At 44.7% G+C, this 26,177-nt stretch overlaps 1 protein-coding gene across 12 annotated transcripts in view; it reads left to right on the forward strand.

The window, feature by feature from the left end:
- LOC129851436 (neuron navigator 1-like) overlaps nt 1–26,177 on the forward strand; it is a 151,330-nt gene that overhangs the window by 82,104 nt on the left and 43,049 nt on the right. For 11 of the 12 annotated variants that reach the window (XM_055917967.1, XM_055917963.1, XM_055917968.1 and 8 more), the window contains one exon: nt 18,731–18,872. In XM_055917967.1, the coding sequence (XP_055773942.1) occupies nt 18,731–18,872 (142 nt within the window). Of the gene's footprint in view, nt 1–12,558; nt 12,790–18,730; nt 18,873–26,177 lie in introns of those variants that run through there. The other variant, XM_055917973.1, reaches the window with a different exon arrangement.

The following is a 26,177-nucleotide window of genomic DNA, read 5'->3' on the forward strand; positions in this document are numbered from 1 at the left end:
AGACAACAGTCGTCTATTCTACTATCATCACCACAGTTCATCTGTTTGGGACATATCTTTTGTTTTCTCTTTGGGCAGAAATCTTCACATTGCTAGTTGTGCGGCTGGTGCTAGCTGATAACAGATCTGTTGTGTGGCTGGTGCAAGCTGATAACAGATCTGTCGTGTGGCTGGTGATAGCTGATAACAGATCTGTTGTGTAGCTGGTGCTAGCTGATAGCAGATCTGTTGTGTGGCTGGTGCTAGCTGATAACAGATCTGTCGTGTGGCTGGTGCTATCTGATAACAGATCTGTTGTGTGGCTGGTGCTATCTGATAACAGATCTGTTGTGTGGCTGGTGCTAGCTGATAACAGATTTGTCGTGTGGCTGGTGCTATCTGATAACAGATCTGTTGTGTGGCTGGTGCTAGCTGATAACAGATCTGTTGTGTGGCTGGTGCTAGCTGATAACAGATCTGTTGTGTGGCTGGTGCTAGCTGATAACAGATCTGTTGTATGGCTGGTGCTAGCTGATAACAGATCTGTTGTGTGGCTGGTGCTAGCTGATAACAGATCTGTTGTATGGCTGGTGCTAGGTGATAACAGATCTGTTGTATGGCTGGTGCTAGCTGATAACAGATCTGTTGTATGGCTGGTGCTAGCTGATAACAGATCACTGACTGTTTAGTCTGTCCCAACTCAGGAACTACCATGGCAGATATCTGTGTACCCACTGTGTACCCATGACATTTATTTACACACTCTTGCTCCTATGTGTAAAATCTCGAAGTTTGTCACAATGAAAAAAAAGACATGTGGAAATAGGTTGCATGCAAACAACATATCTAGCTAGCTTGGTTAATGTGATGATGATGATCCCCGAGACTGTATTCCTATTTTGTATTTAAAAAAGAAAAATGGGTGGGAGGGGGTAAATTGATCTCGGCCCACAGTCCGCCAGTTGCCCATGCCTAGATTAAAGCCTGAACAAATAATAAACGAATCTCTGGCTTTTTTGTTCAGTGCTCCAACTTCTTTCTGTCTCGAATTAGTCATTTTTGAAGTTTTTCTTGGTAAGCCCTTTTGTTGGGGAGGAAACTTCTTGGCCCACACAGTGCACCTCCCAAAGTTGTTGGCCCGTCGCTCCTCTGACCTGATGACATCACGTTGAGAATGCTCTGTTACAGATGAGGGGAGGGACCAGGATAACGTTTTCCGAGGTTTCTCATGCCCTGCTGGAGGTTAGATAATGTTGTGGTTGACTTAGCCTTGTGAGTCATTCAGTACAGAGAGTTACTGGATGCTAGTCTACCCAGCCCATGCCTGGACTTTCCACCCTGGTCTCAGAAAGTGAATAATGTTTTAAAATAGGTTAAAAAGAATAGGCCAGGGCCCTTCAACCCTGTTTCTAGAGGGCTACCCTCGTGTAGGTTTACTCTCCAACTCTGTTCCTGGAGGGCTACCCTCGTGTAGGTTTACTCTCCAACTCTGTTCCTGGAGGGCTACCCTCGTGTAGGTTTACTCTCCAACTCTGTTTCTAGAGGGTTACCCTTGTGTAGGTTTACTCTCCAACTCTGTTCCTGGAGAGCTACCCTCGTGTAGGTTTAATCTCCTACCCTGTTTCTAGAGGGCTACCCTCGTGTAGGTTTACTCTCCTACCCTGTTTCTAGAGAGCTACCCTCGTGTAGGTTTACTCTCCAACTCTGTTCCTGGAGGGCTACCCTCGTGTAGGTTTACTCTCCTACCCTGTTTCTAGAGGGCTACCCTCGTGTAGATTTACTCTCCAACTCTGTTCCCGGAGGGCTACCCTCATGTAGGTTTACTCTCCTACCCTGTTTCTAGAGGGCTACCCTTGTGTAGGTTTACTCTCCTACCCTGTTTCTAGAGAGCTACCCTCGTGTAGGTTTACTCTCCAACTCTGTTCCTGGAGGGCTACCCTCGTGTAGGTTTACTATCCTACCCTGTTTCTAGAGAGCTACCCTCGTGTAGGTTTACTCTCCAACTCTGTTTCTAGAGGGCTACCCTCGTGTAGGTTTACTCTCCAACCCTGTTTCTAGAGGGCTACCCTTGTGTAGGTTTACTCTCCAACCCTGTTTCTAGAGAGCTACCCTCGTGTAGGTTTACTCTCCTACCCTGTTTCTAGAGAGTTACCCTCGTGTAGGTTTACTCTCCAACTCTGTTTCTAGAGGGTTACCCTTGTGTAGGTTTACTCTCCTACCCTGTTTCTAGAGGGCTACCCTCGTGTAGGTTTACTCTCCAACTCTGTTCCTGGACGGCTACCCTCGTGTAGGTTTACTCTCCAACCCTGTTTCTAGAGGGCTACCCTCGTGTAGGTTTACTCTCCTAACCTGTTTCTAGAGAGCTACCCTCGTGTAGGTTTACTCTCCAACTCTGTTTCTAGATGGCTACCCTCGTGTAGGTTTACTCTCCTACCCTGTTTCTAGAAAGCTACCCTCGTGTAGGTTTACTCTCCAACTGTGTTTCAAGGGGGCTACCCTCGTGTAGGTTTACTCTCCTACCCTGTTTCTAGAGAGCTACCCTCGTGTAGGTTTACTCTCCAACTCTGTTTCAAGGGGGCTACCCTCGTGTAGGTTTACCCTCCTACCCTGTTTCTAGATAGCTACCCTCGTGTAGGTTTACTCTCCTACCCTGTTTCTAGAGGGCTACCCTCGTGTAGGTTTACTCTCCTACCCTGTTTCTAGAGAGCTACCCTCGTGTAGGTTTACTCTCCAACTCTGTTCCTGGAGGGCTACCCTCGTGTAGGTTTACTCTCCTACCCTGTTTCTAGAGGGCTACCCTCGTGTAGGTTTACTCTCCAACTCTGTTCCCGGAGGGCTACCCTCATGTAGGTTTACTCTCCTACCCTGTTTCTAGAGGGCTACCCTTGTGTAGGTTTACTCTCCTACCCTGTTTCTAGAGAGCTACCCTCGTGTAGGTTTACTCTCCAACTCTGTTCCTGGAGGGCTACCCTCGTGTAGATTTACTATCCTACCCTGTTTCTAGAGAGCTAACCTCGTGTAGGTTTACTCTCCAACTCTGTTCCTGGAGAGCTACCCTCGTGTAGGTTTACTCTCCTACCCTGTTTCTAGAGGGCTACCATTGTGTAGGTTTACTCTCCTACCCTGTTTCTAGAGAGCTACCCTCGTGTAGGTTTACTCTCCAACTCTGTTCCTGGAGGGCTACCCTCGTGTAGGTTTACTATCCTACCCTGTTTCTAGAGAGCTACCCTCGTGTAGGTTTACTCTCCAACTCTGTTTCTAGAGGGCTACCCTCGTGTAGGTTTACTCTCCAACCCTGTTTCTAGAGGGCTACCCTTGTGTAGGTTTACTCTCCAACCCTGTTTCTAGAGAGCTACCCTCGTGTAGGTTTACTCTCCTAGCCTGTTTATAGAGAGTTACCCTCGTGTAGGTTTACTCTCCAACTCTGTTTCTAGAGGGTTACCCTTGTGTAGGTTTACTCTCCTACCCTGTTTCTAGAGGGCTACCCTCGTGTAGGTTTACTCTCCAACTCTGTTCCTGGAGGGCTACCCTCGTGTAGGTTTACTCTCCAACCCTGTTTCTAGAGGGCTACCCTCGTGTAGGTTTACTCTCCTAACCTGTTTCTAGAGAGCTACCCTCGTGTAGGTTTACTCTCCAACTCTGTTTCTAGAGGGCTACCCTCGTGTAGGTTTACTATCCTACCCTGTTTCTAGAAAGCTACCCTCGTGTAGGTTTACTCTCCAACTGTGTTTCAAGGGGGCTACCCTCGTGTAGGTTTACTCTCCTACCCTGTTTCTAGAGAGCTACCCTCGTGTAGGTTTACTCTCCAACTCTGTTTCAAGGGGGCTACCCTCGTGTAGGTTTACCCTCCTACCCTGTTTCTAGATAGCTACCCTCGTGTAGGTTTACTCTCCTACCCCGTTTCTAGAGGGCTACCCTCGTGTAGGTTTACTCTCCTACCCTGTTTCTAGAGAGCTACCCTCGTGTAGGTTTACTCTCCAACTCTGTTCCTGGAGGGCTACCCTCGTGTAGGTTTACTCTCCTACCCTGTTTCTAGAGGGCTACCCTCGTGTAGGTTTACTCTCCAACTCTGTTCCCGGAGGGCTACCCTCATGTAGGTTTACTCTCCTACCCTGTTTCTAGAGGGCTACCCTTGTGTAGGTTTACTCTCCTTCCCTGTTTCTAGAGAGCTACCCTCGTGTAGGTTTACTCTCCAACTCTGTTCCTGGAGGGCTACCCTCGTGTAGGTTTACTATCCTACCCTGTTTCTAGAGAGCTAACCTCGTGTAGGTTTACTCTCCAACTCTGTTCCTGGAGAGCTACCCTCGTGTAGGTTTACTCTCCAACTCTGTTCCCGGAGGGCTACCCTCGTGTAAGTTTACTCTCCTACCATGTTTCTAGAGGGCTACCCTCGTGTAGGTTTACTCTCCAACTCTGTTCCTGGAGGGCTACCCTCGTGTAGGTTTACTCTCCAACCCTGTTTCTAGAGGGCTAACCTCGTGTAGGTTTACTCTCCTACCCTGTTTCTAGAGAGCTACCCTCGTGTAGGTTTACTCTCCAACTCTGTTTCTAGAGGGCTACCCTCGTGTAGGTTTACTCTCCTACCCTGTTTCTAGAGAGCTACCCTCATGTAGGTTTACTCTCCTACTCTGTTTCAAGGGGGCTACCCTCGTGTACGTTTACTCTCCTACCCTGTTTCTAGAGAGCTACCCTCGTGTAGGTTTACTCTCCAACTGTTTCTAGAGGGCTACCCTCGTGTAGGTTTACTCTCCAACTCTGTTTCTAGAGAGCTACCCTCGTGTAGGTTTACTCTCCAACCCTGTTTCTAAAGAGTTACCCTCGTGTAGGTTTACTCTCCAACTCTGTTTCTAGAGGGTTACCCTCGTGTAGGTTTACTCTCCTACCCTGTTTCTAGAGGGCTACCCTCGTGTAGGTTTACTCTCCAACTCTGTTCCTGGACGGCTACCCTCGTGTAGGTTTACTCTCCAACCCTGTTTCTAGAGGGCTACCCTCGTGTAGGTTTACTCTCCTACCCTGTTTCTAGAGAGCTACCCTCGTGTAGGTTTACTCTCCAACTCTGTTTCTAGAGGGCTACCCTCGTGTAGGTTTACTCTCCTACCCTGTTTCTAGAGAGCTACCCTCGTGTAGGTTTACTCTCCAACTCTGTTTCAAGGGGGCTACCCTCGTGTAGGTTTACTCTGCTACCCTGTTTCTAGAGAGCTACCCTCGTGTAGGTTTACTCTCCAACTCTGTTTCAAGGGGGCTACCCTCGTGTAGGTTTACTCTCCTACCCTCTTTCTAGAGAGCTACCCTCGTGTAGGTTAACTCTCCAACTCTGTTTCTAGAGGGCTACCCTCGTGTAGGTTTACTCTCCAACCCTGTTTCTAGAGGGCTACCCTTGTGTAGGTTTACTCTCCAACCCTGTTTCTAGAGGGCTACCCTCGTGTAGGTTTACTCTCCAACTGTTTCTAGAGGGCTACCCTCGTGTAGGTTTACTCTCCTACCCTGTTTCTAGAGAGCTACCCTCGTGTAGGTTTACTCTCCAACTCTGTTTCTAGAGGGCTACCCTCGTGTAGGTTTACTCTCCTACCCTGTTTCTAGAGAGCTACCCTCATGTAGGTTTACTCTCCTACTCTGTTTCAAGGGGGCTACCCTCGTGTAGGTTTACTCTCCTACCCTGTTTCTAGAGAGCTACCCTCGTGTAGGTTTACTCTCCAACTGTTTCTAGAGGGCTACCCTCGTGTAGGTTTACTCTCCAACTCTGTTTCTAGAGAGCTACCCTCGTGTAGGTTTACTCTCCAACCCTGTTTCTAAAGAGTTACCCTCGTGTAGGTTTACTCTCCAACTCTGTTTCTAGAGGGTTACCCTCGTGTAGGTTTACTCTCCTACCCTGTTTCTAGAGGGCTACCCTCGTGTAGGTTTACTCTCCAACTCTGTTCCTGGACGGCTACCCTCGTGTAGGTTTACTCTCCAACCCTGTTTCTAGAGGGCTACCCTCGTGTAGGTTTACTCTCCTACCCTGTTTCTAGAGAGCTACCCTCGTGTAGGTTTACTCTCCAACTCTGTTTCTAGAGGGCTACCCTCGTGTAGGTTTACTCTCCTACCCTGTTTCTAGAGAGCTACCCTCGTGTAGGTTTACTCTCCAACTCTGTTTCAAGGGGGCTACCCTCGTGTAGGTTTACTCTGCTACCCTGTTTCTAGAGAGCTACCCTCGTGTAGGTTTACTCTCCAACTCTGTTTCAAGGGGGCTACCCTCGTGTAGGTTTACTCTCCTACCCTCTTTCTAGAGAGCTACCCTCGTGTAGGTTAACTCTCCAACTCTGTTTCTAGAGGGCTACCCTCGTGTAGGTTTACTCTCCAACCCTGTTTCTAGAGGGCTACCCTTGTGTAGGTTTACTCTCCAACCCTGTTTCTAGAGGGCTACCCTCGTGTAGGTTTACTCTCCAACTGTTTCTAGAGGGCTACCCTCGTGTAGGTTTACTCTCCTACCCTGTTTCTAGAGAGTTACCCTGGTGTAGGTTTACTCTCCAACTCTGTTTCTAGAGGGTTACCCTCGTGTAGGTTTACTCTCCTACCCTGTTTCTAGAGGGCTACCCTCGTGTAGGTTTACTCTCCAACTCTATTCCTGGACGGCTACCCTCGTGTAGGTTTACTCTCCAACCCTGTTTCTAGAGGGCTACCCTCGTGTAGGTTTACTCTCCTACCCTGTTTCTAGAGAGCTACCCTCGTGTAGGTTTACTCTCCAACTCTGTTTCTAGAGGGCTACCCTCGTGTAGGTTTACTCTCCTACCCTGTTTCTAGAGAGCTACCTTCATGTAGGTTTACCCTCCAACTCTGTTTCAAGGGGGCTACCCTCGTGTAGGTTTACTCTCCTACCCTGTTTCTAGAGAGCTACCCTCGTGTAGGTTTACTCTCCAACTCTGTTTCAAGGGGGCTACCCTTGTGTAGGTTTACGCTCCTACCCTATTTCTAGAGAGCTACCCTCGTGTAGGTTTACTCTCCAACTCTGTTTCTAGAGGGCTACCCTCGTGTAGGTTTACTCTCCAACCCTGTTTCTAGAGGGCTACCCTTGTGTAGGTTTACTCTCCAACCCTGTTTCTAGAGGGCTACCCTCGTGTAGGTTTACTCTCCAACTGTTTCTAGAGGGCTACCCTCGTGTAGATTTACTCTCCTACCCTGTTTCTAGAGACCTACCCTCGTGTAGGTTTACTCTCCAACCCTGTTTCTAGAGAGTTACCCACGTGTAGGTTTACCCTCTAACTCTGTTCCTGGAGGGCTACCCTCGTGTAGGTTTACTCTCCTACCCTGTTTCTAGAGAGCTACCCTCGTGTAGGTTTACTCTCCAACCCTGTTTCTAGAGGGCTACCCTCGTGTAGGTTTACTCTCCAACCCTGTTTCTAGAGGGCTACCCTTGTGTAGGTTTACTCTACAACCCTGCTTCTAGAGGGCTACCCTCGTGTAGGTTTACTCTCCAACTGTTTCTAGAGGGCTACCCTCGTGTAGATTTACTCTCCTACCCTGTTTCTAGAGACCTACCCTCGTGTACGTTTACTCTCCAACCCTGTTTCTAGAGAGTTACCCTCGTGTAGGTTTACCCTCTAACTCTGTTCCTGGAGGGCTACCCTCGTGTAGGTTTACTCTCCTACCCTGTTTCTAGAGAGCTACCCTCGTGTAGGTTTTCTCTCCTACCCTGTTTCTAGAGAGCTACCCTCGTGTAGGTTTACTCTCCAACTCTGTTCCTGGAGGGCTACCCTCATTTAGGTTTACTCTCCAACCCTGTTTCTAGAGAGCTACCCTCGTTTAGGTTTACTCTCCTACCCTGTTCCTGGAGGGCTACCCTCGTGTAGGTTTACTCTCCTACCCTGTTTCTAGAGAGCTAACTTCGTGTAGGTTTACTCTCCAAATCTGTTCCTGGAGGGCTACCCTCGTGTAGGTTTACTCTCCTACCCTGTTTCTAGAGAGCTACCCTCGTGTAGGTTTACTCTCCAACCCTGTTTCTAGAGGGCTACCCTCGTGTAGGTTTACTCTCCAACTGTTTCTAGAGGGCTACCCTCGTGTAGGTTTACTCTCCTACCCTGTTTCTAGAGGGCTACCCTCGTGTAGGTTTACTCTCCAACTCTGTTTCTAGAGAGTTACCCTCGTGTAGGTTTACTCTCCTACCCTGTTTCTAGAGGGCTACCCTCGTGTAGGTTTATTCTCCAACCCTGTTTCTAGAGAGTTACCCTCGTGTAGGTTTACTCTCCTACCCTGTTCCTGGAGGGCTACCCTCATGTAGGTTTACTCTCCAACTCTGTTCCTGGAGGGCTACCCTCGTGTAGGTTTCCTCTCCTACCCTGTTTCTAGAGAGCTACCCTCGTGTAGGTTTACTCTCCTACCCTGTTTCTAGAGAGTTACCCTCGTGTAGGTTTACTCTCCTACCCTGTTCCTGGAGGGCTAAACTCATGTAGGTTTACTCTCCTACCGTGTTTCTAGAGGGCTACCCTCGTGTAGGTTTACCCTCCTACCCTGTTTCTAGAGAGTTACCCTCGTGTAGGTTTACTCTCCAACCCTGTTTCTAGAGAGTTACCCTCGTGTAGGTTTACTCTCCAACCCTGTTTCTATAGAGTTACCCTCGTGTAGGTTTACTCTCCAACCCTGTTTCTAGAGAGCTACCCTTGTGTAGTTTTACCCTCCTACCCTGTTTCTAGAGAGTTACCCTCGTGTAGGTTTACTCTCCAACCCTCTTTCTAGAGAGCTACCCTCGTGTAGGTTTACTCTCCAACCCTGTTTCTAGAGGGCTACCCTCGTGTAGGTTTACTCTCCAATCCTGTTTCTAGAGAGCTACCCTCGTGTAGGTTTACTCTCCAACTCTGTTTCTAGAGAGCTACCCTCGTGTAGGTTTACTCTCCAACCCTGTTTCTAGAGAGCTACCCTCGTGTGGTCTTACTCTCCAACTCTGTTTCTAGAGGGCTACCCTCGTGTAGGTTTACTCTCCAACCCTGTTTCTAGAGGGCTACCCTCGTGTAGGTTTACTCTCCAACCCTGTTTCTAGAGAGCTACCCTCGTGTAGGTTTACTCTCCAACCCTGTTTCTAGAGAGCTACCCTCGTGTAGGTTTACTCTCCTACCCTGTTCCTGGAGGGCTACCCTCGTGTAGGTTTACTCTCCAACTCTGTTCTGTGAGGGCTACCCTTGTGTAGGTTTACTCTCCAACCCTGTTTCTAGAGGTTTACCCTCGTGTAGGTTTACTCTCCAACTGTTTCTAGAGAGCTACCCTCGTGTAGGTTTACTCTCTTACCCTGTTTCTTGAGAGCTACCCTCGTGAAGGTTTACTCTCCAACCCTGTTTCTAGAGAGTTACCCTCGTGTAGGTTTACTCTCCAACTCTGTTCCTGGAGGGCTACCCTCGTGTAGGTTTACTCTCCAACCCTGTTTCTAGAGAGCTACCCTCGTGTAGGTTTACTCTCCTACCCTGTTTCTAGAGAGCTACCCTCGTGTAGGTTTACTCTCCAACTCTTTTCCTGGTGGGCTACCCTCGTGTAGGTTTACTCTCCTACCCTGTTTCTAGAGAGCTACCCTCGTGTAGATTCACTCTCCTACCCTGTTTCTAGAGAGCTACCCTCGTGTAGGTTTACTCTCCAACTCTGTTTCTAGAGGGCTACCCTCGTGTAGGTTTACTCTCCAACCCTGTTTCTAGAGAGCTACCCTCGTGTAGGTTTACTCTCCAACCCTGTTTCTAGAGAGTTACCCTCGTGTAGGTTTACTCTCCTACCCTGTTTCTAGAGAGCTACCCTCGTGTAGGTTTACTCTCCAACCCTGTTTCTAGAGAGTTACCCTTGTGTAGGTTTACTCTCCAACTCTGTTTCTAGAGAGTTACCCTCGTGTAGGTTTACTCTCCTACCCTGTTTCTAGAGAGCTACCCTCGTGTAGGTTTACTCTCCAACCCTGTTTCTAGAGAGCTACCCTCGTGTAGGTTTACTCTCCAACCCTGTTCCTGGAGAGCTACGCTCGTGTAAAGTTACTCTGTCCAACCCCAGTTGTAACCAACCTGATTCAGTTTATCAACCAGCTAATTATTAGAATCAGGTGCACTAGAATAGGGTTGGAGTGCCCGGTTTCCCAAAAGCATTTTAAGTTCATCATAAAAACCTTCGTAGGAGCATCTTTAAATATCCACGCTGTTTCACTTCAAAACGCTTGTTATTTATCAAGGGGCTCAGACCACTTGTAGAACAGCTAAGTGCATCGTTAGATAATTGTATGCCCATCCACATCCATTTATACACTGAGGATCTCCGCTAAACATAGAATCAAGATGTTTATCTGTTTCTCTGTGACCAACGATCATTTCAGAACGAAGTTGACTACACATTCAAAGTTGCATATGTCTTTGCAATAGTCCAGTGTGGCTCAGTTGGTAGAGCATGGCGTTTGCAATGCTAGAGTTGTGGGTTCCATTCCCATGGGGATCAGTATAGGAGGGAAAAAGGGTGAAAATGTATGCACTCACAACTGTAAGTCGCTCTGGATAAGATCATCTGCTAAATGACTAAAATGAAAATTGTTACAAACTGAGATGACTACATTAAAAGGTAAACACAGGCTACATAGTCCTATATATTTCAATCATATTTAAAGCACTTTCATGTTCATCCAATCTAGTTCTACTTTGCTAATTGTAGGCTACTGTCTGTAATTGTTGCCTAAATATATTTCATGATGAGTAGTGTGCTCAATGATGTGCCAAATCGGATTTTTTGCATTATTATAGGGTAGACTAAGCATTGAAATAAGCCGCCTGAATATTTGCAGACATATAGATGATAATATATCTCTAGAAGCTGATCTGTCGTCAGTACTGAGGAATAATTATAATGTTAAGGTAAGATGTGAATGGAGAATAAAGTGTACGATCTGGGTGAACTTGGTCATCAGAATAAACACACTGTTTCAAAGCATAGTGCATGTCATGTTTGCCTAAGTACAATGAAATTACTATGTGTTACACAGGATGTAGCTAGTTACAATGAAGTGTACCTTGAGGGGTACTTACTTGTTATTAATGTGTACTCATACAGTACATTACCCACCCTTACAACCTGGCCTTCAATTTAAAGCTTCTGGAAGTTTCACTTAATTTCTGTACCTTATTGTGAAATTATGATAATATTTCTCTAGAAGCTGATCTGTCATCAGTACTGAGGAATAATTATAGTGTTAAGTTAAGATGTGAATGAAGAAAGCTGATCCAAGAGCAGCCATGCCAATTGGCCTCCCGAGTGGTGCAGCGGTTTAAGGAACTGCATCTCAGTGCTAGAGGTGTCACTACAGACCCTGGTTCTATTCCAGGCTGTATCACAACCGGACGTGATTGGGAGTCCCATAGCGCGGCGCACAATTGGCCCAGTGTCTTCCGGGTTAGGATTTGGCCCAGGTTAGGCTGTCATTGTAAATCAGAATTTTTCTTAAATGACTTGCCTAGTTAAATAAAGGTTCAATAAAATAAATAAAAAATGAAGTGGAACTTCCAGATGCTTTGAAACTAGTAATTACATGTACTATGCTTTGAAACAGTGTATTTTTCCACATCTGGGATGACACTCTTATTAGATCCCAGTCAGTGAGGTTGACCTACTGATCATGTTTTTACCAGCTGAACTAAGTTAACCCAGATGGTACACTTTGAAATGAAGTGTTACAGAACGTTCTTTCTGCGTGTTTTGAGAAACACATGTCCCATCTTTGGCCGTTGTAGGAATGATGCATCCTCAAAACACTCATAACTCCAAGTTCCAATGCTATCGGGAACCGGACCCGGGATGTTAGCTCTCCAGGAACACAGTAGAGCCTTGGAAGAGGCTGTGGAGCAGTAAGTATTTAGCTACAGTAACACAATGGGTGTATTTATTGTAGCCTATTAGTGTAGTGGTCTATTCTAAGTCTAAGTGAACATTAGCTGCTTCTCTATGTTCTCATGCCTAGTTAAAGAAAGGTTAAATAAATGTTTAAAAAAAACATATATATATATATATATATAAATAAATCTATGTTCTCATCTCTCCTCCCTGGTGGTCCTCTGACTGAAGGTCAAGCAGGGAGGGTACTCAGTCAAGCTGTCTTCCTGGAAGGTGGTGTCCCTTACCGTTCCAGCTTAGCAGGAGGGGGAGCAGAGAGAACAAAACTTAGCCCAGAGAGAGTATTTAAAGAGCTTATAGTCGGTTATATTGATTAGATTTATATCATCTGAATATTTTAAGCGTATGTAATGTTGACATATATGGCCTACAGCAAAGGAAGGCCCCCTGTAACTTCCAGATTAATTCTGTAAATTTTGTAATTTTGTAAATTCTGTAATTATTTCTCTGTACATTTGACGTATTGTCATCTTAAACATAATAGCCCAGTGTCATATGCCATGTTATGTAATATCCATGTTAACCTTAGAGGGCAATATTCAAGGGTTATTGAACAATTCGTTTATTCAAGTAGCTATAATGGTGGTGTTGATGATATGATGTGGGTTTACATGTGGCAGTTTTGGGAACAGCTGTTAGCCATCAGGAGAGGGAGAGTAGGGGGGTCACTTTTTAGCCTCTTACTTGGGGGTGTTTCCCAACTGGTCCGCAGTCCTTACTGTATGGGGAATAGGAGGTTGCTGCAATACATATTTGAATGGAGCGTTGAGCCTTCCTTGAGGCTTCATGACGTTACGTGATTATTTTTCTTCTAAATGCTTTTTTATGTCAGAATTGCGCGAAAATGAGCGGACGTGTACTAATTGGGAAAGTGCCGCCAATGCGGAAGCGGACTGCGCCCGGTGCGAAAAGGACAATACATTTGAGTTCGGGTCCAAGGTAGGCACTAAGCGTTGATGATTAGAACAATACAGAACATCGTGTAACACCATCAGACAATGTACTGTAGCTCTGTACATTTTTCTCAATACTGTGAATGCATGGAATTTGAAAGGTGTGTGTATGACTCAAGAGTTGACCAATGAACTGTTTAGAATGTAACATTGTGCCCATTGTAGCTTGCTCACCTGATGAAATGATGGTAATTAGACTGGCAACTGTTGAAAAAGGAACAAAAGCATTGAAAAGAGACATTTCAACTGTTTTTTTTTCTAATTGAAAAAAGCCAATTATGTGATTTTTTTTATGTTATTGAAATCAATCAACTGAAATGCATAGTTGCAGTTTAACAGAAAAAATCACTCATCCGTTTATTTTATCTATCCACAGCAGCTTTCCCAATGGACATTTCGAATTTGTATATATTTTTTAACCTGTAATAGAGTTTTGATAAAATGACTAGCTTATAGGCTATATAAATACTGACATTTTCTAAAACGTATATATCTGTATATAGGCTACCTGCTGGGTCAAATGTTCAAATGGATCTAGAGCAAGTGACTCAGAGGCAGACAGTCAACATTTTTCTTATCAAGCAAAGCTCTATACTTTGGCAAGTAAGCGCTGAGGTCTTGTTAGATGGAGAGTTGGCACTTGTTTTTCACAAGCAATTATGGGATTGGTTAAAAGAACACCCTCCATGGTGGAATTGTAGCAACAGTACCACAGCTACAGTATCTGGGTAATTGAAGATTCATTGAGCGTTCAGCCACAGGTATGCGCTCCCAAGAGTCATGAACTGTGATTTTGCCTAGCTGTACTGTCTGCCGTCCTGCTTTCATTCCTTCTTTCAGTCCAAAAACATACAGTGCATTCAGAACTTGTTCACACCCCTTTCATTTTTGCACATTTTGTTGTGTTACAAAGTGGGATTAAAATTTATTCAATTGTCATTTTTGTCAACGATCTACACAAAATAGTCTATAATGTCAAAGTGGAAGAAAAATTATAACATTTGTCAAGTATTCAACCCCCTGAGTCAATACATTTTAGAATCACCTTTGGCAGTGATTACAGCAGTGAGTCTTTCTGGGTAAGTCTCTAAGAGCTTTGCACACCTGGATTGTACAATATTTGCACACTGTTCTTTTAAAAATGCTTCAAGATCTGTCAAATTGGTTGTTGATCATTGCTAGACAACAATTTTCAGGTCTTGCCATAGATTTTCAAGCAGATTTAAGTCAAAACTGTAACTCTGCCTCTCAGGAACATTCACTGTCTTCATGGTAAGCAACTCCAGTAAAGATTTGGCCTCGTGTTTTAGCTGATTTTGGCCTTACTGAAAGGTGAATTTGTCTCCCAGTGTCTGGTGGAGCAGACTAATCCAGGTTTTAGGTGCTTAGCTCCAATATGTTTATTTTTTACCCTGAAAAACTCCCCAGTTCTTTTTATACAGGACAAAAAGTGAATTGCTTTGCCACATTATTTGAGGTATTACTTTAGTGTCTTATTGCAAACAGGATGCAAGTTTTGGAATATTTGTATTCTGTACAGGCTTCCTTCTTTTCACTCTGTCAATTAGGTTAGTATTGTGGAGTAACTACAATGTTGTTGATCCATCCTCAGTTTTCTCCGATCTCAGCCATTATACTCTGTAACTGTTTAAAGTCACCATGGGCCTTATGGTGAAATCCCTGAGTGGTTTCCTTCCTCTCTGGCAACTGAGTTAAGAAGGAGGCCTGTATCTTTGTCGTGAATGGGTGTATTGATACACCATCCTAAGTGTAATGAATAACTTCACCATGCTTTAAAGGATATTCAATGTCTGCTTTACCCATCTACCAGTAGGTGTCCTTTGCAAGGCATTGGAAAACGTTGTGGTTAAATCTGTGTTTGAAATTCACTGCTCGACTGAGGGACCTTTTAGATAGTTGTATGTGTGGGGTACAGAGATGAGGTAATCATTAAAAAATCATGTTAAACACTATCATTCCACACAGAATGAGTCCATGCAACTTATTACGTGACTTGTTAAGCACATTTTTCCTGAACTAATTTAGTCTTGATATAACAAAGGGGTTGAATACTTATTGACTTATTGAATCATTTTTTATATATTTTTTTTATTAATTAATAAACAATTCCACTTTGACATTATGAGGTATTGTGTGTAGGCCACTGACAAAAAATCTAAATATTATCCATTTAAAATTCAGGAAATAGGCTAGGAGTGTGAATACTTTCATAAGGCCCTGTAAATTGAAAATATTGGAGGTGCACTTGATATAACTTTGAGTTTGCACTTTTGGGACTTTCCCATTGTTTCCATAGACTGGGCAATCTAAATCAAGTGCAGCTAAAGTATTTGGGATTATATGACACAGGTCTGGTTGTTTCAAGGACTTGACCATTAATGGTTTACGCACCTTTTACTATCTCGTGACATCTATCGGGTCAGACGATCCACACACATCAATAGTGGGACTCTCCAATAGTGTGGTGCAGCAACAGTGGCTTTAAACCTGTTCAATGATTCCCTGTGTATGTGTGTGTGGAGGAAGTTCTATGTTGTTTTATTATGTGTGATGCCTGGGTGCTTATCCAAATGGACCACTTATTAGCCTTGCAGGAATGACATCAAAGTCTCATGGTAGTGTTGATCTTTCTCTGTATAAGGATGCTAGTGGTTTGTTTATGTAGTCACAGCTATATGAATATGGTTGACATAAATCATTATAGTGCAAAATATCACACAATTCTCTGCATGATTGTTGATGTTTTCAATTTATTATGGTTGATTTGAATCAAGTGATATCATTGTTAGGTTTAGTATCCCTACAGTATGCAGAAAGTTGTCTTTTAGCAGTCAGATCATCTAGTAGTCTAGCCATGAACATTTAGTGCATTACACAATGACACGCTTTTGGTAACCAATAAGAGTCCTCTTGTTGCACACAGCTGGTCCCAGTTTGTGCTCCGCTAGGGAGGAGGGGAGAATGTAGATCATATTGTTCCCCCCTCCCTCCCTCCCTCCTTCACCCACCACACAACCCCTCCCTCAATCTTTCAAACCAAAACATTTTCTCAACGACAGAAATTCAAATAATAGCACTAACGCATGAATCAGCCGGTAAGCTTGGAGCAGTGCCACGGAAAACAAAAAGCTAATTTCCACCCCAAAGTTTGAAGTACAGTAAGTGGTTATGTTCCTCCCACCCTCCTTGTCTGAGTTTTAACTCTGAAATGTAAGCTCCAAAGTAGACACATGTTGCAATATCAACAGGCTACAGGCTATACAGCGTTGCAGACCCTCCCGGTCTCTCCTGGATTTGCCATCCCCTTGGGGAGATACTGGACTTGACAGGGTCATTCCTTTGTAATAAACCACTGGCTAGAAACTACTGCATAAGGTGTGACTTTTCAAATATAAAAGACTGGGGTGAGTACCTGTGGATCTCTGTTAATCAGTTCAATAATGCCAGAACACTGAATGACTTGCCTTAAAGAACAGGCTCTCCCTCAAAGTGTGATCTGGTTTCACCAGTGTGTACGAGAATAACATTTTCAAATCACAATGTAGAAGATGGAACCTTTCCTTGGACATCAACTCATCACACATTTAGGCCAAGTTGTAGTATTACTGTGAGCTGAGGTCCATGCTGTTCAGCCTAGTCCCGTGATGAATCCTTGCTGGTCTGTGGTTGTTCCAAGACTGCTGTTTATAGCATTGCTGCTTAGAGTGGCGACACATGCGGCTCACCTCAGTCCTCTGTACAAAGTTTATAGACCAAGAAGTACCTTTCAACCATTGCACATCACAAAACTCTGCTTAGCATTCAATATATAAACAGCCAATCTTGCCATCTTCAATATCTATTTGCTCCAAGCCAGCTAGACATAAAGCTAACAGATCAGACGGATGCAATATTCCTACTATTCTTGAAAGGATTTTTAGAGGTTTGGAAAGGATATTAACTAATAATTGCCACTAATTTCTGTGGACTATCTTTAATGAGATGGTTATGTTTGAGAACCACCTACGGAGAGCAGTGCAGTGCAGCAACATTAGCTCCACAACCGCCAATTAAAACATCACTCAACACCCTGTCTCTGTGTTGGCCAACAGTTCTATGTGTCTGTTTTATGTCTACCTGATGAGGGATGGAAAGGAAATAAACCCCTTCGTTTATAAACTTCTTTTTAGATTCATGTATCCACTTAAGGTGATTGGTGCTTCTGAGAAATGCAAGATTAATTAAGGGACTTTATACAATTTTGTGACCGACACCAACATATGCTTTTTGTCCTGTACATTTATGGTAGTAGTTCACTTCAGTGCGCAACATTATATACTGAAGTGTTCCAGTGACTGGTAGATTCTAGGTTTTACCCAATGCCCTTTTTGGGGGGGGACTCACTTCTCCGTAGCCATGTGATTAAGTCCAATTGCCTCCTCTGCCTCAGACTTTCTTCTGACTGTTTTTTTCTCCCAGTGTTTTCAACATATGCAATTCCATGTTCCATCACCCTGCTAATTGCAGAGTAGGAACCCACAAAGAGCCATTTCAACTCAGCCGGGAAGGAAAGCACAGACCGAGAAGAGAAGTCAGGAATGACTTGGCTTTCTAAGAGTCTTATTACAGTATCTTCCTTTTGCTATCTGACACGTTTGTGAGAGAACATAACAGTTACATACATCTAAGAGGTACTTAACATTACAGCACTCTTGAGATGTTTCTATTGAAACAATAAAGGCATACAAAGCTCGCTTTAGAACCCGGGTCTCCATATAAAAAGTTGTATTGTCCTGTTCTGAGCTTTACATGACAATAATCGTCTCGACTACATCCTCCACCACTTGTTACATTCAATGACCTGTATTTTCAGTGTGAAATTCAATGACCTGTATTTTCAGTGTGAAATTCAATGACCTGTATTTTCAGTGTGAAATTCAATGACCTGTATTTTCAGTGTGAAATTCAATGACCTGTATTTTCAGTGTGAAATTCAATGACCTGTATTTTCAGTGTGAAATTCAATGACCTGTATTTTCAGTGTGAAATTCAATGACCTGCATTTTCAGAGTGTGAAATTCAATTACCTGTTTTTTTCAGAGTGTGAAATTCAAATTCACTCATATTCAGATTTATTCAGGGTTCCATTTGGTCCAAGTATTAGTTGCTGTCTTGTGAGCGAGCAACAGATTTTTGGGTTACAGTACCACACTGTAACTGCTCATCTGTGTGTTCACCTCCCTCCCTCCCCTCCCTCCCTCCTCTCACGTATGGGCCTCTCCAGCATCATCTGTCCCAGGCCAGGCCAGGTCAGGCAGGCGGGTGGCGGGTTGACAGCCCAGACCCACAGGCAGCTGTCACTGGGATTTCCCCTTCTTCTCTAACTCCCCTGTTCTATCGCTCCTTGGGGCACACTATCCCTGAGCTTCTTGTCGAACCACTGCCACCCTCGGCCTCGCCCAGTCAACTTGATTTAACATAAACGTCCCGTGCTGAGGAAACTTCAGTCAAAGTGCCACTCATGGAACTGTAGTTTGTCACTGAGAGGATAAAGATAGTTCCTAGTTGTGTTAGAATCAAAGCAGCTGTGTGGTGCAACCTAGGCATCCCTTGTCTGATCGAACAGCATGTAGCTGGCCGTTACCATGGTATCCCTTCAGGAGGACAGATGGACAGTCAAAGCTGTTGCCAATTTAGACCTACCTTTGTCTTATCCTTTAATAACCTCCTCTTTAACTACGAGGGATTGGGTTAAATGTGGAAGACACATTTCAGTTGAATGCATTCAGTTGTACAACTGACTAGGTATCCCCCTTTCCTTTACTGTTAGATAGCTTTATAACTGTTAATACACAGTAACTATATATTCCCTTCTAAACAGTACCATGCTCTGCTTTATTATAACCTTTGACCCCTTCTCTTTTCAGCTGGGAAGAGAGCAGCTCCATCAGCAGTGGGCTCAGTGATGGCTCTGTAGACAACCTCAGCTCCGAGGAGTTCAACGCCAGCTCCTCCCTCAACTCTCTGCCCACCACACCCCTCGGATCCAGACGCAACTCCTGTGCCATGGTGAGTGAAGGGCACATTCAACCACAACAGCCTTAGCTATGTTTCTGTTGTATCTCTGTAAACTATATAGGCTACTGCCTGCACACACACGGATCTTACTGGAGAAACTGAAAGCAGATACCCTGTGATGGTAGAGCAGTATACCTGGTATTTGACAGGACCTGAAAGCCTAATCCAGCAGATAAAAAGGAACATCTTTATCAGTGTGAGTTATGGAAGAACACCGTTTTTCATCTACAAGTTTAGGTCAGTATTTCATGACTGACAATGAATCTATTTCCCTGTCAACCTGCTTTGTTTGACAACCTACTGTATGCACACGCACACACACACTGTCTCACTGCTATAACTGGGAACAGATGAGAGCAGTCTACCTTGACTAGGTATGTGTATGACTCGTGCTAAGTTATATATATATATATATATATAAGACTACAATTACCTACGTTCTTTGTTCTCAAAGTTCAGGTTTGTATTTCATGATTTACATTGCACCCATTGCCTGTCTCTTTGTCCCCCTGCCTGTCTGTCTCCCTGCCTGCCTGTGTGTATGATTCACCCTCTGCAGAAGCGTGTCAAATCTGTCATTTGAGTCCCAAAGAAACAGTTCACACGGCCAACACCACAATGTCAATCAATCAGACATGGATGTCATCAATCAGACATGGATAAAGATGATGACATCATCAATCAGACATGGATAAAGATGATGACATCATCAATCAGACATGGATAAAGATGATGACATCATCAATCAGACATGGATAACGTTGATGATGTCATCAATCAGACATGGATAAAGATGATGACGTCATCAATCAGACATGGATAAAGTTGATGATGTCATTGTGCAGCACTTGTTTAGCATTATCCAGTCACTGGAAATCAATGTGATATTTTACATTTCATTTAACACTGCAAAATCATTCATTCAACTTAGTCTGTGGACATCTACATTGGATTGAAAGTCAATTTGGTTGAAAGGTGACACTTTTAGTAGGTGATCTCTCAGGTGGGAAAACAGTCACTGATATCGCTTCATAAGGCTCTTCTAATAGCCATTAAGTGACCCCTTCGCTTATCCTTACAACACGAATGATCACGTCAACTTTCAGGAATCAACTTTGTTTTGAGAATTCAGATTTTCTTCTGTATCAGCGTGGCGTGGTAAGTACAGAGGTTCTCTTTATTTTAAATGTGTATTTTATTTCACCTTTATTTAACCAGATAGGCTAGTTGAGAACAAGTTCTCATTTACAATGCGACCTGGCTAAGATAAAGCAAAGCACTGACACAAACAACAACACAGAGTTACACATGGAATAAACAAACATACAGTCAATAACACAAAAGGAAAAAAAAGTCTATACACAGTGTGTGCAAATCAGGTAAGATAAGGGGGGTAAGGCAATAAATAGAACATCGTGGCGAAATAATTACAATTTAGCAATTAAACACTGGAGTGATAGATGTGCAGAAGTTGAATGTGCAAGTAGAGATACTGGGGTGCAAAGGAGCAAAAAAAAATAACAGTATGGGGATGAGGTAGTAGGATGGGCTATTTACAGATGGGCTATGTACAGGTGCAGTGATCTGTGAGCTGCTCTGACAGCTGGTGCTTAAAGTTAGTGAGGGAGATATGAGTCTCCAGCTTCAGTGATTTTTGCAATTCGTTCCAGTCATTGGCAGCAGCGAACTGGAAGGAAAGGTGTCCAAAAGAGGATTTGGCTTTGGGGGTGACCAATGAAATATACTTGCTGGCGCGCGTGCTACGAGTGAGTGCTGCTATGGTGACCTGTGAGCTGAGATAAGGCGGGGCTTTACCTAGCAAAGACTTATAGGTGACCTGGAGCCAGTGGGTTTCGCGATGAAAATGAAGCGAGGGCCAGCCAACGAGAACATACAGGTCGCAGTGGTGGGTAGTATATGGGGCTTTGGTGACAAAATAGATGGCACTGTGATAGACTGCATCCAATTTGTTGAGTAGAGTGTTGGAGGCTATTTTGTAAATGACATCGCCAAAGTCAGGATCGGTAGGATGGTCAGTTTTACGAGGGTATGTTTGGCAGCATGATTGAAGGATGCTTTGTTGCGAAACAGGAAGCAGATTCTAGATTTAATTTTGGATTGGAGATCCTTAATGTGAACCTGGAAGGAGAGTTTACAGTCTAATCAGACACCTAGGTATTTGTAGAAGTCCACATATTCTAAGTCAGAACCGTCCAGAGTAGTGATGCTGGACGGGGGGGCAGGTGCTGGTAACGATCGGTTGAAGAGCATACATTTATTTTTTACTTCCATTTAAGAGCAGTTGGAGGGCACGGAAGGAGAGTTATAAGGCATTGAAGCTCATCTGGAGGTTAATTAACACAGTGTCCAATGAAGGGCCAGAAGTATACAGAATGGTATCGCCTGCGTAGAGGTGGATCAGAGAATCACCAGCAGCAAGAGCGACATCATTGAAGTATACAGAGAAAAGAGTCGGTCCGAGAATTGAACCCTGTGGCACCCCCATAGAGACATCCAGAGTTCCGGACAACAGGCCCTCCGATTTAGCACACTGAACTCTGTCTGAGAAGTGGTTGGTGAACCAGGCGAGGCAGTCTTTTGAGAAAACTAGGCTGTTGAGTCTGCCGATAAGAATGTGGTGATTGACAGTCGAAAGCCTTGGCCAGGTCTATCAATACAGCTGCACAGTATTGTCTCTTATCGATGGAGGTTATGATATCGTTCAGGATCTTGAGTGTGGCTGAGGTGCACCCATGACCAGCTCGGAAACCAGATTGCATAGCGGAGAAGGTACGGTGGGATTCAAAATAGTCGGTGATCTGTTTGTTAACTTGGCTTTCAAAGACCTTAGAAAGGCAGGGTAGGATGGATATAGGTCTGTAGCAGTTTGGGTCTAGAGTGTCTCCCCCTTTGAAGAGGGGGATGCTTTCCAATCAGCTTTCCAATCTTTAGTGATCTCAGGCGATATGAAAGAGAAGTTGAACAGGCTAGTAATAGGGGTTACAACAATTTTGGCTGATAGTTTTAGAAAGAGAGGGTCCAGACTGTCTAGCCCTCCTGATTTGTAGGGGTCCAGATTTTGCAGCTCTCAGAACATCAGATATCTGGATTTGGGTGAAGGAGAAATGGGGGGTGCAGGGGGGGTGCAGGGCTTTTGACCAGGGTAGGGGTTGCCAGGTGGAAAGCATGGCCAGCTGTAGAAAAATGCTAATAGAAATTCTTAATTATCTTGGATATATCGGTGGTGACAGTGTATCCTAGCCTCAGTGCAGTGGGCAGCTGGGAGGAGGTGATTTTATTTTCCACGGACATCTTTATTCTCCCAGAACCTTTTGGAGTTTGTGCTGCAGAATGCAAATTTCTGTTTGAAAAAGCTAGCCTTTGCTTTCCTAACTGCCTGTGTATATTGGTTCCTAACTTCCCTGAAAAGCTGCATATCGCGGGGGCTATTCGATGCTAATGCAGAACGCCACAGTATGTTTTTGTGCTGGTCAAGGGCAGTCAGGTCTGGAGTGAACCAAGGGCTATATCTGTTCCTGGTTCCATTTTTTTTGAAAGGGGCATGCTTATTTAAGATTGTGAGGAATGCACTTTTAAAGAATAACCAGGCATCTTCTACTGACGGAATGGAGTCAATGTCCTTCCAGGATACCCGGGCCAGGTTGATTAGAAAGGCCTACTCGCTGAAGTGATTTAGGGAGCATTTGACAGTGATTAGGGGTGGTCATTTGACCGCAGACTCATTACGGACACAAGCAATGAGGCAGTGATCGCTGGGATCCTGGTTGAAGACAGCAGAGGAGTATTTAGAGGTCAGGTTGGACAGGATGATATCTATGAGGGTGCCTGTGTTTACGGATTTGGGGTTGTACCTGATAGGTTCATTGATCATTTGTGTGAGATTGAGGGCATTAAGCTTAGATTGTAGGATGGCCGGGGTGTTAAGCATGTCCCAGTTTAGGTCACCTAACAGCACAAGCTCTGAAGATAGATGGGGGGCAATCAATTCACATATGGTGTACAGGGCACAGCTGGGGGCAGAAGGTGGTCTATAGCAAGCGGCAACGGTGAGAGATTTGTTTCTGGAAAGGTGGATTTTTAAAAGTAGAAGCTCATTGTTTGGGCACAGACCTGGATAGTAATACATAACTCTGCAGGTTATCTCTGCAGCAGATTGCAACTCCGCACCCTTTGGCAGTTCTATCTTTTCGGAAAATGTTATAGTTAGGGATGTAAATTTCAGGGTTTTTGGTGGCTTTCCTAAGCCAGGATTCAGACACGGCTAGGACATCCGGGTTGGCAGAGTGTGCTAAAGCAGTGAATAAAACAAACTTGGGGAGTAGGCTTCTAATCCTAACATGCATGAAACCAAGGCTTTTACAGTTACAAAAGTCAACAAATGAGAGCGCCTGGGGAATGGGAGTGGAGCTAGGCACTGCAGGACCTGGGTTAACCTCCACATCACCAGATGAGCAGAGGAGGAGTAGGATAAGAGTACGGCTAAAGGCTATAAGAACTGGTCGTCTAGGTCGTTCAGAACAGAGAGTAAAAGGAGCAAGTTTCTGGGCACGGTAGAATAGATTCAAGGCATAATGCACAGACAAAGGTATGGTAGGATGTGAATACAGTGGAGGTAAACTCTGGCATTGAGTGACGATGAGAGAGGTATTGTCTCTAGAGACATAAATTAAACCAGGTGAGGTCACCGCATGTGTGGGAGGTGGGACAAGAGGGTTAGCTGAGGCATATTGAGCAGGGCTGGAGGCTCCACTGTGAAATAAGACAATAATCACTAACAAAAACAGCAATGGACAAGGCATATTGACATTGGGGAGAGGCATGCGTAGCATAGTTCTCTGTTCACGGGTGAAAAATGCTTTGCAGGCATCTTGTCACTCCTGGTGTTACTGTGGCAACACTGCTTCTTCCTGCTGTCCTTGTCCTCATCCCAGAGAGAGAAGAGTGATGAATTATGGGGATTAGTATTGCTGACTGAGCCATCTGTGACTATATCACATTAAGTAGGTGTGCTGTCAAGGCGTACTGTGCCCAATTGTTTTCCTCGGAGCCCCCCAATTCACAACAGGATACCCCATTAGATACGGTATGGTGCTCTCAAAGCAGCGACATAGTACCTACAATCAACTGGTCATATTTTGGGATGATAGCCTAGTACAGTATTTCCCTCTTATGGCTTGGTATAATGTTGTAGCTACTTAAAATCAATCAAATTTTAATGGTCACATACACATGGTTAGCAGATGTTAATGCGAGTGTAGCGAAATGCTTGTGCTTCTAGTTCCGACCGTGCAGTAATATCTAACAAGTAATCTAACAATTTCACAACTACTACCTTATACACACAAGTGTAAAGGAATGAATAAGAATATGTACATATAAATATATGGATGAGCGATGGCCGTGCGGCGTAGGCAAGATGCAGTAGATGGTATAGAGTACAGTATATATATATGAGATGAGTAATGTAGGGTATGTAAACATTATATAAAGTTCCATTGTTAAAAGTGACTAGTGATACATTTATTATATCCAATTTTTTATTATTAAAGTGGCTATAGATTTGAGTCAGTGTGTTGGCAGCAGCCACTCAATGTTAGGGATGGCTGTTTAACAGTCTGATGGCCTTGAGATTGAAGCTGTTTTTCAGTCCCTCGGTCCCAGCTTTGATGCACCTGTACTGACCTTGTCTTCTGGATGACAGCGGGTGAACAGGCAGTGGCTCAGGTGGTTGTTGTCCTTGATGATCATTTTGGCCTTCCTGTGACATCGGGTGGTGTAGGTGTCCTGGAGACCAGGTAGTTTGCCCCTGGTAATGTGTTGTGCAGACCTCACTACCCTCTGGAGAGCCTTACGGTTGTGTGCGGAGCAGTTGCCGTACCAGGCGGTGATACATCCGACAGGATGCTCTAAATTGTGCATCTGTAAAAGTGTGTTTTCGGTGACAAGCCAAATTTCTTCAGCCTCCTGAGGTTGAAGAGGTGCTGTTGCGCCTTCTTCACCACGCTGTCTGTGTGGGTGGACCATTTCACTTTGTCTGTGATGTGTACGCCGAGGAACTTAAAACTTTCCACCTTCTCCACTACTGTCCCGTGGATGTGGATAGGGGGATGCTCCCTCTGCTATTTCCTGAAGTCCACGATCATCTCTTTTGTTTTGTTGACGTTGCGTGTGAGGTTATTTTCCTGACACCACACTCCGAGGGCCCTCACCTCCTCCCTGTAGGTCGTCTCATCATTGTTGGTAATCAAGACAAGTGTCGTCTGCAATCTTGATGATTTGAGTTGGAGGCGTGCATGGCCACGCGGTCAAGGGAGAACAGGAAGTACAGGAGAGGGCTGAGAACGCACCCTTGTGGGGCCCCAGCGTTGACGATCAGCGGGGTGGAGATGTTGTTTCCTACCCTCACCACCTGGGGGCGGCCCGTCAAAGTCCAGGACCCAGTTGCACAGGGCGGGGTCGAGAACCAGGGTCTCGAGCTTAATGACAAATTTGGAGGGTACTATGGTGTTAAATGCTGAGCTGTAATCAATGAACAGCATTCTTACATTGATATTACTCTTGTCCAGATGGGTTAGGGCAGTGTGCAGGTTGATTGCAATTTGTGTCATCTGTGGACCTATTGAGGCGATAAGCAAATTGGAGTGGGTCTAGGGTGTCAAGTAGGGTGGAGGTGATCTGATCCTTGACTAGTCTCTCAAAGCACTTCATGATGATGGAAGTGAGTGCTACGGGGTGGTAGTCGTTTAGCTCAGTTACCTTAGCTTTATTGGGAACAGGAACAATGGTGGCCCTCTTGAAGCATGTGGGAACAGCAGACTGGGATAGGAATTGATTGAATATGTCCGTAAACACACCAGCCTGCTGGTCTGCGCATGCTCCGAGGACACGGCTAGGGATGCCGTCTGGGCCGGCTGCCTTTTCTCACGTTGGCTACGGTGAAGGAGAGCCCGCATGTTTTGGTAGCGGGCCGTGTCAGTTGCACTGTATTGTCCTCAATGTGAGCAAAGAAGTTGTTTATTTTGGGAGCAAGACGTCGGTGTCCGCGACGGGGCTGGTTTTCTTTTTGTAATCCATGATTGACTGTAGACCCTGTCACATATGTCTCGTGTCTGAACTGTTGAATTGCGACTCTACTTTGTTTCTATACTGACGCTTAGCTTGTTTGATTGCCTTGCGGAGGGAATAGCTACACTGTTTATATTTGGTCATGTTTCTGGTCACCTTGCCATAATTGAAAGCAGTGCTTCGCGCTTTCAGTTTTGCGCAAATGCTGCC

This window comes from Salvelinus fontinalis, chromosome 3 (assembly GCF_029448725.1).
Source record: "Salvelinus fontinalis isolate EN_2023a chromosome 3, ASM2944872v1, whole genome shotgun sequence".
NCBI lineage: Eukaryota > Metazoa > Chordata > Actinopteri > Salmoniformes > Salmonidae > Salvelinus > Salvelinus fontinalis.